This window comes from Camarhynchus parvulus, chromosome 1 (assembly GCF_901933205.1).
Source record: "Camarhynchus parvulus chromosome 1, STF_HiC, whole genome shotgun sequence".
In the NCBI taxonomy this organism is placed as follows: domain Eukaryota; kingdom Metazoa; phylum Chordata; class Aves; order Passeriformes; family Thraupidae; genus Camarhynchus; species Camarhynchus parvulus.
In genome coordinates this window covers 111,350,177-111,369,572 of record NC_044571.1, presented here as the reverse complement: position 1 = coordinate 111,369,572, position 19,396 = coordinate 111,350,177, and the positions used below count along the sequence as shown (strand labels likewise).

Here is a 19,396-nt window from a genome sequence, read left to right as displayed (position 1 = left end):
AAAATTGGTCAGTATCAATTAGTTTAAAAACATTTACGTTAGAATTCTCGGCCATGAAGGGATACTTTGAAATTGCTTACAGTCTAAGAGGTTTGTCAGTGCAATGATTTGTTTGTAGGTCAGGTTTATAGTGTGGCTGGCCTTTTGAAATCTACGGCCAGCTCTGAAAGTGGTGAATATAATTGCAAAGACTTCATGCTCTGATGGTGCTGTAAAACATGTGTCAGAGTGGTACTTGAGGTTTAATATAAATAACTAATTTTCCTCTCATCTGTTTTTAGGGTGGACTAAAGGTGCAAATGCCAGTGAATGTCAAGGTAAGCGCAGAGGGCATTCAGAATAAAATGTAAGCACATTGGGAATATGAAATGTTCATGCAAGCTGCTTTCCTTTTGTTTAGTGTGTGATCTTTGATAACTATTCAGTGCTTGCTGCTGAAGAAAAATTCCCTAATGCTGTCAAGTTCACAGTGTTTGATGAGGTGTAAAAGTACCAGTAGTTTGTTTTTCACTTACTAGGGAAGTGTGAATTTGCTATAAAATGAGTTTTTCTGACTTGACACATTAGTCACTGTAATGATAAAGGGATTAGCATACTGAGTTTAAAAAGAAAAGGAGAGGGAAGAGAGGAAGAGAACAGGAATAGAACCCTTCCATCCTTGCCCCTATTCCAATACAAGAATTGTGAGTGAGACCATGATCCTTCTGTGATCTGAGGAGCTGAAAGCTGATCCAAAACTATTGCTTCTTTTTTTTCTTTTTTTCCTCCTTTTTCTACAAAAAAGCTAATGCTTTATGTAACTTTTAATCATCCAAATACATGCATGACTTGGGTGTTTTTCCAATAAATGCTGCTACAGGTACAAATATTGTTAATAGCTGATCGGTGTGATTCAGCAAATAAGGAACTTGAAGGGGCTGTTAACTGCAGTCATGAAAGCAACTTCAGCAAAGTACAGGGAGAGGCTTCTTGTCTTCTTTTTGAAGGATTAAGCTCAACATCATGTTTTTTAGATAATAATATATGAGAAAACCCACTTTGGAGGATGGTCCAAAGAGTTTTCAGAAAACATCACTTCTGTCCCAGCACTGTTTGGTAGTGAAGAGGGGTTTCAGGAAATTGGATCACTACGTGTAATTGGTGGAGTGTGAGTATATTTCACTTTTATATTTATTTGTTTAAAAATAGAGAAGCATAACTAAATGCTTAGAAGAGCTAACTAAAGGAAGATTGGAGTCTTCCACAGGTGAAATGTTTTGAAAAGAAGGGAGTGTGTATTTCTTTTATTATTAGCTCTTCAATTATCAGCCTCCCAAGCTAAATGTGTGAAAAGTGTGAAGTCAGTGTTTGCCATTTGGATGCCAATAAATTAGGCCACTTTGTTCGCACAGAACTTTAATTTGTATTGATTTATACTTCTGATAGTCTCTACTTAATTTGCTGAAATGACCTTGGGTAGGTGTGGTCAGTCTTCAGTTTGACATTTTAATACCTCTGAAACCTACAAACTGTTTTATTGTCTTAATGGTTTTCCCCTACCAGCTGTTGCATTTTATCTGGCATTGGGAATGTGCTCTTATTTTCATTAATTGAGACGCTGGATGGATTCTGTGTTGTCCTGCCCCTCCCTGTGAAACAACCACAGGACTGTGTCACACCTGTGTCACAGGTGGATGCTCTGAGGTAAACTCAGCACCAGCCACCAGCCTCTCATGTTGTTCTTTCACCCTCTCCCAACAGGACAGGACTGTCTGAGAGCAGGCAGGATGGTTGCTTCTGCCAAAGACCTCAGTAATAAACCAGTTTTCAGAAAATCTTGCTTTTGTTTCATAAGGGATTTTCCACTTCAGCATAAGGATGGAATAACATACATCCTTTCAGGCTGCTGTCAGAATTTTATGAGCACTAAATTCAAAACAAACTTAATTGTTAATACTCAGATAATCTATTCAGAAGTGCATTGTGTGTTCACTATCTGGGAAGCCTCAGATTATTAAAAATTATTGTTCTGTCTGTTTTGGCAGCTTTTATTTTTAGTGCTGTGGTAACATAAACAGCTGAATTAATGTAAACCAAATGGTACTAAAAGTAAAGCTATCCTTGCCTGCCAAATTTCACTGCCAACAGAATTTGTACAGCAATTCTAATATTTACAAGGGAGCTTTATGAAAGAAATGCTGACAAGAAAAAAGGCGGGGGAAGCATTTTTTAAATTGATGTCCGTTAGAGATTTGAAGTTGATATGGAAACACCTTCTTTTAACAGACCCTTATCTATTTATTCAAAATATTTTGAAAATTTCTATTTGTTTCATGCTAAAACATATTTCATATACAATATGGTTTATATCTTCAATTTGCTTGTCTGTTTATATGTATACAGTTTTAGATCAAAGCAAAAAAAATATAAGCAGGCAAAATCTTGTTCTGCTGGAATGTGTTAATTTTGTCACCATCTCCAACAAGAGTAGGCTCTCATCGTTTATTAGCACACTGAAGAGATCCACTGCTTGTGTTTTTATCACTGAAAGTTTTGGCATCTGCTGCATCCTGGGCTCCGTGGTACCAAATATTGCTGTTGGGAATGTGGCTGGCTGAGAGGAGGTCCATGGAGAAGCATTACATAAATCAGCTATTGTTGGATAAAGAATCACATGGCAGGATTTTGATCCACAAAGAACACTTCATGGGTGCCTGTTGTGACTCCAAACAAGCATTGCTTTGTTCATTGGCTGGGTTTGTGATACTCATTTTAGTGTTTTCAGGGGGTTCTCTTCTCCCTTTATTTGTTAGAGAAAATCATGTGTGCACTTGTTTTGCCTTTACTGACTTCTCTTTTTCTTTGTTGTTGTGGGGCTGCCACAGGTGGGTTGCCTATGATAAGGAACGTTACAAAGGCCATCAGTTCTTGCTGGAGGAGGGGGATTATGAGGACAGATGCTCCTGGGGGGGAAGTGACAGTGCCCTGCTCTCCTTCCGCTTCCTTCAGGGTGTAAGTACTCACATGGATTTCTCACAAATTATGCACAGCTCTGTCCATAAAGAGCCAGGTTATTCTTTGTAATGGTACAGCTGCCTTGGGTTGGGGCATTCCATGTGTTGTGTTCATCCTCATTCTTTTCCTACTGGCTGAAATCTAGACTGCACTAAGGAAGAAGCAGGTTCTAAACAGTCTTTGTGAAGTTCATACAAAAATTGTATCATGCAGAATTCCTTGTCTACCTGCCAGATTTTCCAAGTACCTCACTCCTGCATCTCAAGCTATTTGAGTCTCTCAGATGGAATTTTCTTAAAAGCATAACGTGCCTGAGTGTACAGAGTAGTTCTTGATTAAAACAAAAATAGCTTTTCAATGCAGCAGCTGTTGCAAGCCTTAAAACAGCATTACCCTCTGTCTGTGATTTTTCTGCCAGAAAATTTTGGCAGCAAAAATAATCATGGTAAAAAAATCCCTGCTACTAAAATGGGCTTAGTGGAGGCAAGGATGAAATAATAGTAAAAACTATTTGTAAGAGTCTACTATTGGAAGCAAAGTTAGACTTTTTAGCAATGGGGAAACATGGAGTTAGAACATCTTTATAATTTCCTTTGTTTTGGGTTGGGTTTTTTGTTTGTTTGTAGGGTTTTTTTTTTGAAGGGCTTTTTTTATTATAATGGCAACTGTGTGAGCATTAAATACAGCTGCAAAGAGTAAGTTCTTCTGAGACTAAGATTGTTCACTCTGATATTACCCAGTTTTGTAAACTCAGATTACTCATCTCATCTAAGGAGATGTGATATTCCTGAGCCAGGAATTTTGTGGAAATTGAAGATGGGGATTTAAAGCAAACTCACTGTCTCAACAGTCTCTTCTTTTTTTAATAAAAAGTGAATGTGAGCCCCAGAAGGCCATACTTAAATTCACAATTTGCAGGTTTGTTTTTCAGGGCAGGCACCTAGCAAAAGCTGTATTTATAATCAGAATCTATCAAAATAAAGATAGGAGAATGAATTGAATTCAAGAAAAATATCCTTCTCAAAATAATTAATTTCTAGGTTTCTGAGAAAAACGTAGGTAGGAAATTTCTTCAGATTCCTCATTTTGAGTGTGCAATTACTGAATAATCTTAGTTTTCCTCTCTTTTCCGGCTGTATATAGGGTACTTGAGCAACTTAAATTGATCTTTTTAGATTTTTCTCTTGGCAAAGGACATAAATACAAGTTAAAATCCTGCATGTGGGTAGCAAGAATGACCTTCCATGCCATATATTTAATTCAATTTGCACCTAAAACAGTCAGAAGGCTCAAGTCATTAACATTTTAAAAACATATATAATTCACAGTTATATATCAACATATATCATTCCACTTGGCCTATCAATATGTATAAATATTTACCTATTGATAATAGAAGTGAAAAGGAATAATTCCCCTCAATTTGTTGCATAACTGAAGGCAACCAGCTGCTTGCCAATGGAATGAGTAATGGCCCTGGCACTGTGTTGTTTGGCTTGACCAGCAGATTGCCTCCCTCTGGGCAATGTGCAGCACACAGGGCAGTGCCCAGGCTGGCCATATGCTCCCTTTGTGACTTTGTATATCATACTTAAGGTCAGGATTTTAAAAATATTTTAGTATCAAACGTTCAGTTTCAAGGGGACCTGGGCATAAATCCAAATTCTGTGTGCTTGAGGCCCCTCACTGCACAGCAAATGTCCTGGCTCTGCTCCCTGAGCTCAGGAATTCTGTCAGGGGAAGGTAAAGGTTGCAGTGGTCTCAGAATCCACAGGGATATTGTTATTCCCCTCCCCAGGCACTGGTGAGGATGTGCTCAATGTGGGCATGCTGCAAGGGCTCTCAGCTTTTGGCTGGCTTGAATAATCCTGCAGTGAACACTCACAAGGGCTGGTGGGGGGTTCAGGGGGTGTTTGGGAAGCAGAGATAGAAAGATCTTGTGGGATGGTTTTTTCCAGCTGCTGCCAGCTGCCTGTCTGCATCTGTGTGGAACACACCTGAATCAAATGCAGAGCCCATTCCTGGGGGCAGGCAGCAGTCTGGACTGTGAGCTGCTTTGGCATTTGCTTCTGTTCTGCAGTGTCAAAGGCATTTCAAGCTGGGGTTTGCCCATGGCTCAGTCAAAGAGCAAAGTTTCTGGGTATGTTGCCTTCAGAGCTTTCCCACTAATGTTTTCAAGTCTAGAATGATCTGCCATGGTCTGAAAGTCTTTCCTCAAAAAAAAGACTATTTTTCCTGTTGCTTGTTGGAAGAGAAGTTGCAGTGGAAGTTCAGGCAGAAAAGAATGATGGCTGAATTTGAAAGATGTTTTAAATTCAATTAAAACTGTGGATATATTTCAGTATTATAAACTTAGTTAAGAAAATTACGTGTAGATTTGAGCTACATAACTTTTTAGGTACTCTTTTGCTTTAGGACTTTCAAGAGTAGCTGGTTTCCATTTGCACTAATACTGCACTAGTTTGGTTGTTCTTTCCTTCTTTTTTTTTCCTAAAAAGTAGTCTGAAGCTGCAGTTGTTCATGATGATTCTTCCAGATCTGGCACTTTAATTTCTAGTGTATACCTGAAATAGTTGGAACAGTTTAACAGTTTAAATAAATGAAGGAAGGAAGTGGTCAGTAATACAGTAAGAGAACCAGTTTTACTCCAGAATTTGTTCCATCACCTTTTACTGTCCTGTAAACAGTGCAGAGAAGTTGAGCCACATGAAGTGTTCATTCTAGAATTGATTTTCATTAGTCATTGTGACTGTGTCCTGTAGAAAGACACTGTGTCCTCCAAAGAGTCTGTTTGATCAGGCTCACCTGGCCAAATTAGTCTGGCTGCATGCTTGCTTTGGCCTTAATTTCTAGGTGTTTTTTGATAAATCTTTTATAAATCTTTGTTTTCTCAGTGTTTAATGTTATAATGCTCATGCTGGAGTCCTCATATGTTTGTGAGTCTCTGTCAACCACATTATTTGCTTGACAGCAATTGTTTCTTGTTTGCAGGACTCAGTTTCAATTTAGAACACTGCTGAATGATTGAGTAACACTGAAATTGAGTTCCTGCTTTCTGTTAAAAGTTAAGGGAGTAAAGTGAATGCATTGTTGTTTTCTGTTTTCCCAGGCAGCAGCTGAAATGTGTGCTTAAAAATGCTAAGTGGTTAAAAAACTGAAGATTTGAAACCCAAATTCAAATAATCTGAGGCTGTGCAAGTAATCTGGCCAAGAAACTAAGCTGGCTGAAAGCACAAAGCAGTGTCACACAGCTATGTAAGAGAGAATGTGACAGTGTTAAGCAGGATTTATTTATAGCTGTAGTGGATGTATCCAGAAAGTACAAACCCCTTGTGCTGGAGAGGTGATCTTGCCCAGGCTTTTCCTTTCCATAATTATTGCCATGTTGCTGGAAAGGGATGAGGAAGGAGAAGTTTAGTAAAAAAATATAGTCATGGTCATGCTTGGAGTAGTTATTTGTGAGGCTTTCAGAAGATCAGTGCTAAAATCTTTTCTTCTTAACTCTTCTCCTTCCCACACAGGCATCTTTGCACTCTGAGCCATCCTCAAAGAGGAAAGGATGGTGCTCAGGGGCAGCAGGCTCTTCCCCTCTTCAGTGCAAGCCCTTGAAGGCCATACCAGATTGCTAAGCTTCCAGTTATTCCAGAACTTCAGTGCCAAAATATCCCATACACGTCCACACCAGGGAGCCACGTCCCTTCAAGCTCTATAAAATGCTGTCTTTGTGGCTACAACTCTGCCCCAAAATGTTTTATGTTGTGAAGAGTCCTTGAACTGTGGCTGTCCTCTTAACTCCTGTTCTGCCTCTTAGGATTTCATAGAGTCTTCAGTGACACTTTTCCAGTCTGATGATGAAGATGGGAAAGCATTTGACATCATCAATGAAGAAATCCCTGATTTGGAGCAGGCTGGATTTGGCTCCGAGACGAGGTCGATTCTTGTGAAAAGTGGAGTGTAAGTCTGCTCTAATACATGGAGCTGTTAAACATTTCTGTGCACCTTTGGGTGCATCTCTTGACAGATGATATTCCACATGGTAAATACTTGGAGGAGAAAAGTGTTTCTTCAAATTTCCTCGGGGAGCGGAAGGAAAATAGTAATTCTGGTTTTCTGTAGCTCTCGTGTCTACACCTTGATTTGGGTCTAAGTGTTCTTATTCATAGCAAAAGTTCGTGATGTTCCCCAGAGGAGTCCCATAGTTCCATGGCAGTAATACTGAAGGGGTATTTTAGATATATTAAGACCTGGTATAATTTTTGGGATAGGTAGAGCCTGTCCAGAGAGGATGAGATGTGCTGTGTAATAAATTTAGACTGCTGGCACTGAAAATTAATAGAACTATAAAAACTAAAACATAAAACACATTAAGGGAAAAGAGCACTGTGAAATCATGTGAGCTTCAGACGTTTAGTAGTAATTTTTGAAATGCAGTATTAATATTGTCATAACTACCCTAAGGGTGATGGGGATCAGGAACTGTGAAGTGAGGGACCTGAACTGCTTATGTAGGGATGGGTGATTAGTGTCTCTTGAGGATTAGGTGCAAGAATGAAATGCTGAGACTGAGTTTGGAGAGGGGGAATACAAATGGAAAGCTGCAAAATCTGGAAGGTGGTAAGACAAGATTAATGCAGTTCACAGAATCTTGCATGACAACAGCTGGGGGAAATGCTTTACAGAACTGGAGATTGCTTCAAAGCAGATTTTGATATGGGAAAGGAAAAAGCTTTTCGTACACCAGAGGCAGTGAGTTTCTGGAACTTGCTGCTGAAGGGACTGTGGTAGCAGAGAGCACCAGGAGGTTAAAAAAAACACATTAGATAAGTTAATAGCAAACAGATTTGTCAGTGGATGATAGAATTAAAATGAGTAAAGACATGTCCTGTTATATCCCTAATAAAACAGTCCCAGTGCTGAGTGAGTAAGAGAGGAATGCACCACCAAAAGTGGGTGATTTAGAAGTGTATTTCTAACCAGCCCCCATCTGCTTCTGCCACTGTGCAGGGATAGAAGGACCCTCTAGTTGGAGGTTTCTGTCTTCTTAAATTGCAGGAGAGAAAGCAGGCTGGGAGAAGCTTGAACTGCCAGCTATTGCAGGCTTTTGCTTAATGTCATCAAGCCTTCCTCAGTTACTTCTCTTTCTTCTTGCACCATTTTTCCTAAATCCAACTGGAAAAGCTGCAAGAAAGCCCTGCCTGGGGGATGCCAAACAGGCAAAGCTTCAATTAAGAGAGATTCAGAAAGTTATCAGTTCAGTCTCTTTCCTCTGAATTTCTGAGCAGGGCATCATCTCACAATGAATTTGCTGGGAAGGCAGACACCCAAAATCTTGTGTTTGTCCAAGTAGGGAAAAGCAGAAAATCAAGTGTGTGACAGTTTTGTGCCTCTCATCAGGTTTAATGTTGCACTGTCTGCCAGGTGGACATTCTGTTGTGCTTGACTTGCTGTTAATGTCATCAAACTACTCAGAAAAATGCAATGTTTTCAGTTTAATTTCTGTGTCATTCTCCAGGTGGGTGGCATATCAGCAGAAATATTTCTGTGGAGATCAATATGTACTGGAGAAAGGGAAATACAAATGCTTCTTTGACTGGGGAGGATCCAGTAAAACCATCATGTCAATTCGACCTGTTAAGTTGGTGAGTTACCAGAATTTAAGGGAAAACCTTAAAACAAATGAGACCTTTGGAGTTCAGAGTTTACCATAATAATTAAACAGGAGAGCCCACATTATAACAACCTGTCTATTGGCTTGGAAACAATTTAAAGACCCTCATGGAAGGCATAATGAGTCTGTTCAGGATGGAGACTTAAATGGACACTGCAGATCTTTCTTGTCTTTTGAGAAAACTGTCAGGGAAACTTCATAAGAAGAATTTCCTTTTGGCAGACTGCATATGTGGAGAAAATAGTCTGGCCTGGAAAGATTAATTTGCCTTTAAACATAGTAATTGATAATGTATTTAAAAATGCTTGAGAATTTATCTGGCCTGTATTATTACATAATAGAATTCTGTTGGGTTTTTTTCCCTTACTTTTCTGCTAAAATATTTGTACTAGATACAGTGAATAAAGACAGGAAATATTTTTAATCCATTATTCAATCCAAGGTAGTGCCAGCTCACCCAAGCAGATTAGTGCCAGCGCTGTCAAAACCCTAATGCAAAACAAAGACAATCTACAGCCATAAGTATTAAATGATAATAAGTAATAAATTATTAATAAAGTAATAAATTATAGGAATGCAAAAGGAATACTTAACCTTATTTTGAAGAGCACATGTTGAGAGAGGTGTCTTCTGTTGGTTTTAGTTCTGTCTTTTTTTCAAGAAACAGCCTCAAAAGTAAATGCAGAGACATTTACATGGACTGTAATGCACATTATGGGAACTAATTAATGCTGATGCAAGTTCTCTGTGTGAAAGGCACTGAACAATCAGGCAGGTAATTGTGAGCTTACAGGCAGCTCATGGCAGAAATTGGGGAAGAGAATTGTGCCAAGAGACTGGGAAGTTTTTTTTTTCCTCTGCTCCTGAGTTCATACTTTAGAAATTTCAGGCAACTTGGCATGTCTCCTAGGAAATGAATTGTAATTAATGTTGGGGTTTTCTAATGTGTGTATATATATTTATTGTTGCAGGAGCCCCTTGGGACAAATGAACCTCCACATTTGGTAAGTTGGCTTTACATAATAGTCTCTAGTATTAAACTACACTTAACAATTAATGTTGAATGCCTTCCTTCAGGTGATATCTCAGTAATTTCAGGTGATACTTGCTACAACAGATCAGTGATGGAGGAAACTGGTAGATAGATAAAAGTAAAGTCTGCTAAGTGTTCTCCTCTTTGTTTTATTCTGGATCATACCCTTTAGTATTCTATCCCCAAAAATGCAAGCAGTCCTATAGGTTTTGAGTGACTTTGGATCTCTATAGCTATTGATTTTCCTCTTCTTTCCCTCTTGTTTCTGGAAACTCGCCGTCCCATCCATTCATCCTTCTCTTTATGGCAGATTTTCTTTCAATTATTTTGCATTGCATCCAGTCTGTCACTCCTGTGTTTCTGTGTGAGGTGAAGATGAAAATATAAACTGCAGAAAACTGAACTGCACACTTCAAGCCTGGAAATGCATCAACAACTGGAAGTTGGGTTTTTTATTTTAGATGCTGGGAGTTCTGCTTTCCAAAATCTTCCAAGCAGGTAGAGCTGCTCCTTAAGGTTCCCTATTTGTTACAGTAACATCAGAGGTTAACTGGACACATCCTGATCATGATAAATCTGTGATAAATCTATGATATATTCTGAAAGTTTCCCTGAAAGTTCTGTCCTACTTGGTGATAACTTACTAAGAAAAAGCAGTCCCTATAATTCACTCTGAGTCTCAAAAATGAGTTAGTTTAGGCTCTTACACTCTGGTCCTTACCTTACAAGGTTATATTCCATTAATGGACCTTTGAGTTATCTTTCTGAAACACAACCCTGCTCTGTGGTCATCACCATGTGTGCTCTGTGTTCCCTGCGATGTTCTGTCCCAGCAGGGCTCTTCCCTTGTCCAGCATGAGTTGTTTGATTGATCTTTTTCTGTCCTGCTAGCTTGGGTGATGATCAGAGTGATTTTATTGCTCTCTCTGACATGCTTTTAATTAAGCAATTTTGGGAAATTTTATTTCAGGAAACATGACTTATTTTCAGACAAAAGATATTTTAGAGCTCTGCGGTTCTGTTTCAGCACACTTAAGTATTTTGTCATCTGGACACAATTTCTCTCTTGCTTGGATGGGAAATGTTGTGCATTGTGTTACTTAGCAGGTGGACCACACCCTCCTTTTTCTCCAGTTCTGCCACTTTATGATTAACCCAGGACTACAGGAAATGTTTCCTGTCTGAAGACATAATTGGTGTATTATTTTAGCCTTAAACACTGACTTCCTGCCCAGCCTATTCACATGGCAGTTTGCAGCCAAATCCAAAGACTTGCAAGTATGCTCACCAGAGGGCCTTGGTAAATGCTACCAGATAAAATAACTGACTCAGATAAAACTGGGGGGTCTAAACCATTGAAGATAATATTATTTTCATCTCAAATTCTTACATTTTTTTCAGGACCTCCTAAAATCTGGGAGGTATTGAGTGTATTATTCCAGTGTTGCAGACCTTTAAGATCAGTTCAAACCTTTGAAGTTTCAGTAAGTTGTGTTTTACAGGCTCTTTTATTTCCAGAAATGTGAAAAAACCTGTGTGTGTGTATATGCACAGACACCTTTAAATATTGACATGTACTGGATTGCATTTTGTCTCTTGTGGTCTTTAATAACAGACTTAACAACATTTGTGAAAAAATTACTATCCTGACTTATCACAATCCTGGTTTTCATAGGATTCTGCCTTGGGGCTAGGGAGGAAATAACATATTTCATATCACTACAGTTCTTAAAGGAGGGAACATATTTTGAGTAATGTTTAATGGGAAAACATTTAATCACTTTGGATAAGTAAAAGACAGGCCCTTAAATAAATATCAAGAATTTCACATTCAGAGTAAAATAAAAGTTTTCTGCATGAAAACCAGTCTCTTAGTTTGGAACTTCTAAGCATGGTGCATATGAGCTGGCAAGTCCTTTAACATCCTGATGTTTGACCCTTGACTAAGTCATATATTGGGTATTTTGAATGATTATACATTCTCCCACCTTTAATAAGCATATGTCTGAACCAAGGGAGCTGTTTGCACTGTCTATAGGAGTGTGTCTATTTTTCATTTGTGTTCTTATCAGAAATTGAAAAGCAGCAAAATTTTCTTACATCTCTGAATGACTCCCCTGACCTTTTCTGCCTGCCAAGCTCCCTAATAAACCAACTACATAGAGTGTAAGAAATCACCAACTCTGCAAAGCCATTCATTTCATTTATTAAAATAAAGCTTTGCTCAGCAAGAACAAAGCCTCTTTCAACAGCAGGTGACTTGCAGAGATGCTGTAGGAAACAGAGATAATTGCTATGCAACCCTGCATTTGTACTTGAATATTCTGTCCTTTGGCTTTTTGGGAAGCGAAACCTCACACATTAATGTCAGACCCTGACAAAGTGGAGATGGCTGCAGTTGGAGACTAATTGCAGTGTTTGTGCTGAGGAATCACTGCTCCACCCCAACTTCTGTCAAATTAAGACCCTCATTCATTACCAGATAAATTCTGTGTTAAAATGAGTAGGGAATCTTCTTTAAAAGCCTTGCATAGCACGTGACCTATGAAAGAGAGGCAGTGTGTATGTATATATATTCCCTTTTGTAAAGAGCTTGGAGATGAGTGGGCAGAAAATACAGTGTAATTACAGCTTAAATAGGTGCTTTGTGACATAGCAGTGCAGTTGTATTTACAGAAAAGTCAGGTACACTTTATTACTTTATTGTAGCTGATGCCTGCTCTCCAATTAGTGCTCATAGCCTGCAAGGCCAGCTTAAGCCTTTCTTGTTCTTTCTAACAGGAAACATTCATTTCTTTTAAAAACATAGACTGAACTTTTCCATAAAATCATTTGCTGACACTTGTGTTTGGCCTTCTCACTCTGTGCTGGCAAAAGCACTTGATTTCTTTTCTTTGGCAGGAAGCTTGGCCAATTTGGGGCATGAAGGGGGAAGTAGCTCTTGCAACAGCCATCATGTTTTTCTTCCATTATAGAATATGAGCTGTTCTCTTGATACATTTAGATTTTTCATTCTTTTCCAGCCTCTCTTTCAGGCTTTCAAGTGAAATTCATCTCATTTACACAGTGGTAGCCCAAGGGTACAGAATTCAGGGTGTCTTTGCTATAGATCATAGCCTACCTCATACTAGGGTTTCTTTTTGTTTTGGTGGGGGCTTTAGGGGTTTTTTTGTGTGTGGTTTTTTAGTTTAGGTTTGTTTTGGGGGGGTGGGTTTGTTCATTTGGGCTTTTTGTCTGTTTGTTTGGGGGAGGTTGGTTTTTTGGGAGGTTGATTGGGGGTTTTTTGTCTGTTTGTTTGGCTTTTTTCTATTTTACTTTTGCTGCAACATTTTGAGCCTTCTTGCTTTTTAGGGATGAACTGATCGCACCTTAGTGATGGGGTGTGGTTCACTGTGACTTGCAGTTCTTTACCATGACATACAAAAGCAGCTTGGCTGAACCTCAGAGGTCCCCAGTTCCCTCAGAAATGCTCCTGCTAGTTCTGAAATGAAAAGCCACCTGCAACCACAGTGATCACAGAAGATTTCAGGGCACTTTTGTCATTAGCAGCTCTGTATTTTTGACCGGCATTTCCCCATCCTGCTTTGAGCACTGGATTGCTGAGCTGTAGTGAGAGTTAAGCTGCAGTTCAAGGGGACTTTGGGTGGATGATAACAGCCTTGAGTCCTACTCTTCTTATTTGTGCCTCTCCTGCTGCAGCTGAACTTATACTTGATAACTCTGCCTGCCTTAGCACCACTGGGAAGCCTCCTGTGCCAGCCCAGAGATGACAAAATATTTGATATATTTCTAAAGATAAAGCAGCTGTAGAAAATGTAAGAGATTCTTTGAATGACTATTCATTCAGTTAATTGTATCTTTGTGAATTGAATGGATGCTTCTCTGAGAGTACAGCTTTCTCTGTTTACATTACTGATAATGCATTCATTTCCCTTCTAGTCATTGTTTTTGTTTTGTTTTGTTCTTGTAGCTCAAAGCTTTCAGTAATACACATTTCCAAGGAGCATGTGTAGATTTCACAGCAGAAGTTTCTGATTTTACATCATTCATACCATGTTCTTTTAAGGTTCTCCGGGGATGGTAAGTGTCTGTTGTTTTACATGCCATCATTTTCAGTATTATGAATTTTTTTTTCAAATGTTACAAAATTTCAGGCAGCAGAAAGCACATAACACATGCCCATCATCTTCCATCATGTCTTAGACCCTTTGTCCTGCAAGGCATCTCAGTAACCCTCATCCTGCCCTTGGTTTGGGTACTGTGCATTTTGCTCTCCCTGGGGAAGGCTTGCACAGTTACCATGACTTTTTTTAACTCCAGTTAGAATTTATTCGAGATTTTGAGAATTTTGGTACAGTGGAAGTGTCTGAATTCCACTCAACGTCGTTTGACTCTGGAACTGAGGTTTCTCTACCACACAATTTTGATTTTGCTGCATAGCCTTTCAAGTCACCTTACTTAAAGCTTGAAAGAACAAAGAGAATTTTGTATTCCTTTTGTCCTCAGCAAGTATTAATCTTGAACAAAGCATGCTGTAAATAAGCAGCTAGAGCAGCTTATCTTTTTTGTTCCATTATTCTTGCAGTTGGCTCCTGTGCTACAAAGGGGAAACCACTGACAATCACTGTGTGCTGGAAGAAGGCCTCTATGTTGACCTCAGTTCCTGTGGCTGCCCAACTGCTACAATCAAATCCCTCAAGCCTATTCAATATGTAAGACTCTATTGGGGAAAAAAAAAACATTTCAGAACTCTTTTCCCTGTCAGATGTCTGAAGTGAGTACTTGCCCTAAACAAACTCCCAGTCAGGGAAAAGAGTGAGGTTTGTTTTCTTGGCTCACGGGATTTTTTGGGTTGGGAGCAGGTCAAGCTGTGTGCACTCTTGCGCGAGGTCACTTGTAGCTGCTCTTGGGTGTTCTGGGTTTAAAGTTGTTCTCTTTTTTTACAAGTGAGACACAAGATCCTCCATGGCCAGGGGGTTGGACAGGAATGCATTTTGCCCTCCAGAACAAGAGGGATACAATCTTTTATACATCCCATTGTAATCCTGCGCACAGAACACAAAAACCTGCAGTCTTGATGTGATGTCTGTGCCTTTCTTCAACATCTTGGTGTGCTCTTATGCAGGAGCATCAAAGATGAGCTGTAACACTGTGGGTAAAAGAGAAACAAGTGGCTTCTCTGCCCTCTTCTCTCTGGCACTGGCCGCCAGTTTCTCCAGAGCTGCTCCTCCTTCCCTGATCACAGGACACAAACTCAGCTCATGTGGTGTGTGTCCTTCAATGCAGCTCCTATGGAGCTAGACTTCTGGGGTTACTCAGTTCAGATTTTTCTCATATGAAGTCCTTTTTACCATTTGTGAACAGCTTTTAAAAAGAAAAGCAAAAAAAAAACAACTACCAACCAAATGAAAAAAGCCCCCCCAAAAACCCCCAAACCCCAAGCAAATGCAAGCACCAAACCCATGGGTGTGATGGGAAGGATGTACAACCCAAATCTGAGAGCTGGACTTTTCACTAGACTGTACAGATACAGAGACTTCCCACCTGCTGAGAGCCTGGGTTTTAGATTAAAGTTCTCCTTTTCAAGTTAGGCTTTTGGACTCTGCTGTGCCAAATCCAAGTGAAGTTTTAACATCAAATAATAGTAGGCCTCATCCCAATCCCCCTGCCTGTAATCTCACAGGGAAGTAAATATGAAGTTTGGCATGGTAGGAGACTGCTGGCAGCCCTTGTTTCCCCAGGGCCAGGCCCTGGAAGAAGTTTGTTTGGCAAACAACAGGCTGTGTGTGGGGAGCTCGCACACATCTTCCTCTGCTTTTGCACCTTTTAGTTTGGCTCTTCTCTCGCCAATAGTAGCCCTTGTATTTCACAAATTCAGTGCACTAAACAGCATAAAATGCCCCTGATCTCTGCCTGTTTGTCCTCAGAGCCCCCAGGGCAGTGCTGGGGTCCCTGGTGTGGCACAGACGTGACCCAGAGCACGCAGCAGGTCACGGCCAGGAGCAGCCACAGTTAATTCTGAGCATTGTCCACAGTTCTTGGAACAGAGCCCCTTCTATTACAGCATATTTCTGTTAGCTCATTCCAGAGAGGCCTGTTCCCAAGTGGAATTGTTGTGTAGCTGTATTGAATTCATTTGTGGTGTTGGGAACCCCTTTCCATTCTTCAGCTTTGAATACCAGCCTCATTTCAGAGCTAAGGTGTGTCCCCTGGTAGCTCATGGGTGAGAAGGAGAACTTTTAACCCTGACACCAAGCCCTGGATGTGCATTGTCTCCTGCTCTCCTTTCAGGGAGATGTAATTGCTGCAAGTGGAACTGTGGAGGAGTCCCACACTGGGAACATTCCATTTGTTCTATAGAAAATGCAGCTTTGATGGAAACAAACTGTTTGCAAGCAGATGTAACAGCTGCACTAAATGAAAAAAACAGTTAATTTTTTTCTATTTAAGAAAGTAAACTTTTGATTTTTATTTTGAAAACTCCCAGAAATGTAATTTAAGAGCTTAATTGCGTAACAGAATGAAAATTTTCCTCCTAAATCACTGAGTTAGTCCAACTAAAATAGGCGGAAAAAATAGAAAAAGAAACCCCCAACACTTTCAGAGCAATGCAGAATTATTTGGATAAGAAAATAGGCTCACAGTAGTTATGCTTAGATGATTTCACTGCAGTGACAGTATTTTAGGTTGGCTAATTTTTATTCTAGCTCTTGGAGGGATGTTTTATGTGTTGTCTGGTGACAAGTGAAGTTGTCAGCATTTCAGTACATTTTTTAGGTACGGCATGCTGCTCCCACACCCTCTACACACACATTTCACAAGAAATTCAAGTTAATATGATTCCACTTTGGTTATTTCCCCATTTATTGTGCACTGGCATCATGGAGGAATTCAGCACATCTTTGCAGCCAGTTTCCTCTGTTCCTGATGAAGTTTCCTCTCTCCCATCACACCTTATTCTCCAAAGTGTGTAATACTCAAACCAAATCTTTAGGAGGCCCTAGCTGTGCTTTTTTCCTGCTGTTCCATTTTGCTCAAATACAGGTTGGACCATTTCATCATCCTTAGAGCATTTAGGAAAAGCTGTGGAGTAACAGGAGGGCACAAAGAAGGAACAACTGACACTGATGCCATTTGCCTCTCATCATCTCCTTTCATCAAAAAATCCCAAAGCACTCTTCCTTCCAGCAAAGCTTGTTGATGAAATGTGCAGTTGTATTGTTGTTAACAGCCCTCCTGCAGGCAGGTGAAAGCCTAGCACAGGTTCAGAGTTGCTGCAGAGGTGCAGGTTTCTGTGCCTGCTTCAGCAAGGATTTGCCTTTTGCACTGCCGTGGATTCATGGAAAGGAAATGTGGGCCCTTGTTCAGCTGCAAGAGAGCAGGTGGAGGCAGCTGGGCCATTTATAGGGCCATGGTTGCTTATTGGGGCATTTGTCCAGTGTTTGCTGCTTGAGGAGGTTAATCTTTTGGGATAGATAATCTTGCAATGGGGAGTTCAGCTCTGGTGCTGCCTTTTCTCAGGTGTGTTGTTTTGACAAACTCCCTGTCATATTTGGTGTGATTTACATGGACAAAAATGCCCAGGATGCTTGCAATAAGCAATTAGCTTTCCTTCTAAAGTGTTACCTTCAACCTGTAAATTAATAGTGTCCTGGTGTCTAAAACCAGAAATGAGATCCAGGTTGTAGGTTGTGCAATGCTTTCTTTGTTTGGTTGGGGTTTTTTTCTCCTTTCTTCTGAGGCATTCTTTATTCTTGCTCTGATCAATCGTGATAATCCTTGTATTTCTATATTATCTGCTCTAAGTTAAATACAGGTGTTAACTAATCTCCCCAGCATTCCTGTGAGGCAAATAAAGAAATCAGATACAAGAACTACCTGCAGTTTCCCAGGGCCAGGCACTGAGTCACTCTGTGTGGCTGGGACTGGACCGTGGACATTGCATTGTCCAGGCACCCATCCCACACTGAAGGGAGCAGCCAGGCAGGAGCAGCTCCAGCAAAGGCACTTGTGAGAGATGAGCTGGCCAAGCCTGGAGAGTAAAGGTTTTCCCAAGGATGGCGTAACACAGCTCTGGAGGCTCCCCCACTTCAGACTCTGGTCAGTGCTCTTTGCAAAGCAGCAGAACAGCAGCAGTGGGGAATGGGGCACTGCACCATCCCTTGCCATGGCTGGGTTACACTCAGCCTTTGCTCTGGCCCTTTGCATTTCTCCCTTTGCCTTTGGTAGGCTTTCTCATCAAAGTTTGCAAAACCTAGGTTGGCAAAAAGAATTAGTGTAAGGGAAAATATGGGTTGGGATAGGCCCATTTCAAAAGGGTTTTCTTAGTAAAAATTCTCACACCTTTGATAATAGAAGAATAATCCAGAGCTAAAACTATGCTTTTCGCTCTTAAGCATGTGTGCAGATTCACCTGTGCACTTGGGTTTCAGTTCTAGTGCCCTCTGGTCATCCTCTTTGTCTCTGTACACTACTGGGGAAGCTCATCTTGCACTTATCCTTGTTTCATCTCAAACACTTCATGCTTGTATTGTGGGTTTTTTCCTGAACCAGTGAAGGAAAAAATCTGTTCTGAATTGTGAAAAACTTTGTTGCACAGCTTCACTAAAAGCAAAGTAGAAATCAGTCAGGGGGAGGTCTGAGCTGAGTTGAGCTGTGCAAGAGATTTCTGGTGTGTTGATTTTTAGTGTTGATTTTCCATGGTTTACCTGTGTCATTTTCATTGCACCATGTGCTGTTAGCCACAGAACACCACACCTCTTAAGTAAAGTATATCAGTGTATTTAACAGTTCACAAGGCTGCTCATATCTTGAAATGCTAGGTAAATACAGCTTTCCTTAATCACTGGCCTCTTGAATATAATAAATCCCTTCAAGTCTGGGTAGTTGCATGAAAAAAGCAGGACAAGCAAAATCTCTTGGAATTTTATTGGTGCTGGTTTAAGCAAAGGCAGTCAGTTCCTTTGTATGTAAAAACTGTTAAGAAATTTCATGTTAAGAAATTCTGTAGTGCTTTGTTATTCTCACATTTGGCAAGCTTTTCCCAAAGCATGGCATTTCAGGTATTTTCCTTGAAATTACTGTGAAAAGAAGCTAAAGTAATGCTGACCTAGACATGGGAATGGGTAAATATAGATGTCTTTGGCTCACCTTTCAGATGAAAATGTTCCTCAGCATTCTGCAAGAAAGGCTGGGAACAAGATGCCTCCCAGCCTAACAGCATAGCCTTAAACCTTGTTTTTCACTGTTCCCAGTTTCCATGGAGCTGTGAAAACAAAGTCAGAGAAAAAAGCCAGGCCAAAGTCACTGCTGCCAGCTGTTGGCCTAGAAGGGAATAGAGAAGGTGAGGAATCAGTGCAGTGCTCTATATATGGCTGTGGAACAGGAGAGCTCAGGGCTTGGCACAGCAGCCTGGTTTCTCTCTGGACTTCATCTCTGCTGAGATCCCCCTGGGACAGAGGGATCAGAGCCATCACTGGTGTGTGTCAGGGACTCTGAGCAGCTGGACAGGGAGTTCTCAGAGCTCTCAGTCCAAACAGTCACAACCACAGCAGAGCTGGAATCACTTTAATTGACTCCAGCAGTCTGCTGTTGTGGTTCCTGGTGTATAAATGGATATCCTGGCTCAGGTGACTTGCCTGTCTGGTACAGCAGCCTTGTCTCTTAACATCCTCAGTGTTGCAACAGCAGGATCAATATTT

General features: G+C 40.4%; 1 protein-coding gene across 1 annotated transcript in view; it reads left to right on the top strand.

The window, feature by feature from the left end:
- Nucleotides 1–19,396, top strand: part of CRYBG3 (crystallin beta-gamma domain containing 3) — an 81,708-nt gene that overhangs the window by 52,939 nt on the left and 9,373 nt on the right. Inside the window, exons 10-17 of the mRNA XM_030945093.1 lie at nt 282–317; nt 1,014–1,147; nt 2,865–2,991; nt 6,806–6,948; nt 8,507–8,633; nt 9,634–9,666; nt 13,666–13,775; nt 14,281–14,407. Of these exons, the coding sequence (XP_030800953.1) occupies nt 282–317; nt 1,014–1,147; nt 2,865–2,991; nt 6,806–6,948; nt 8,507–8,633; nt 9,634–9,666; nt 13,666–13,775; nt 14,281–14,407 (837 nt within the window). The remainder of the gene's footprint in view (nt 1–281; nt 318–1,013; nt 1,148–2,864; nt 2,992–6,805; nt 6,949–8,506; nt 8,634–9,633; nt 9,667–13,665; nt 13,776–14,280; nt 14,408–19,396) is intronic.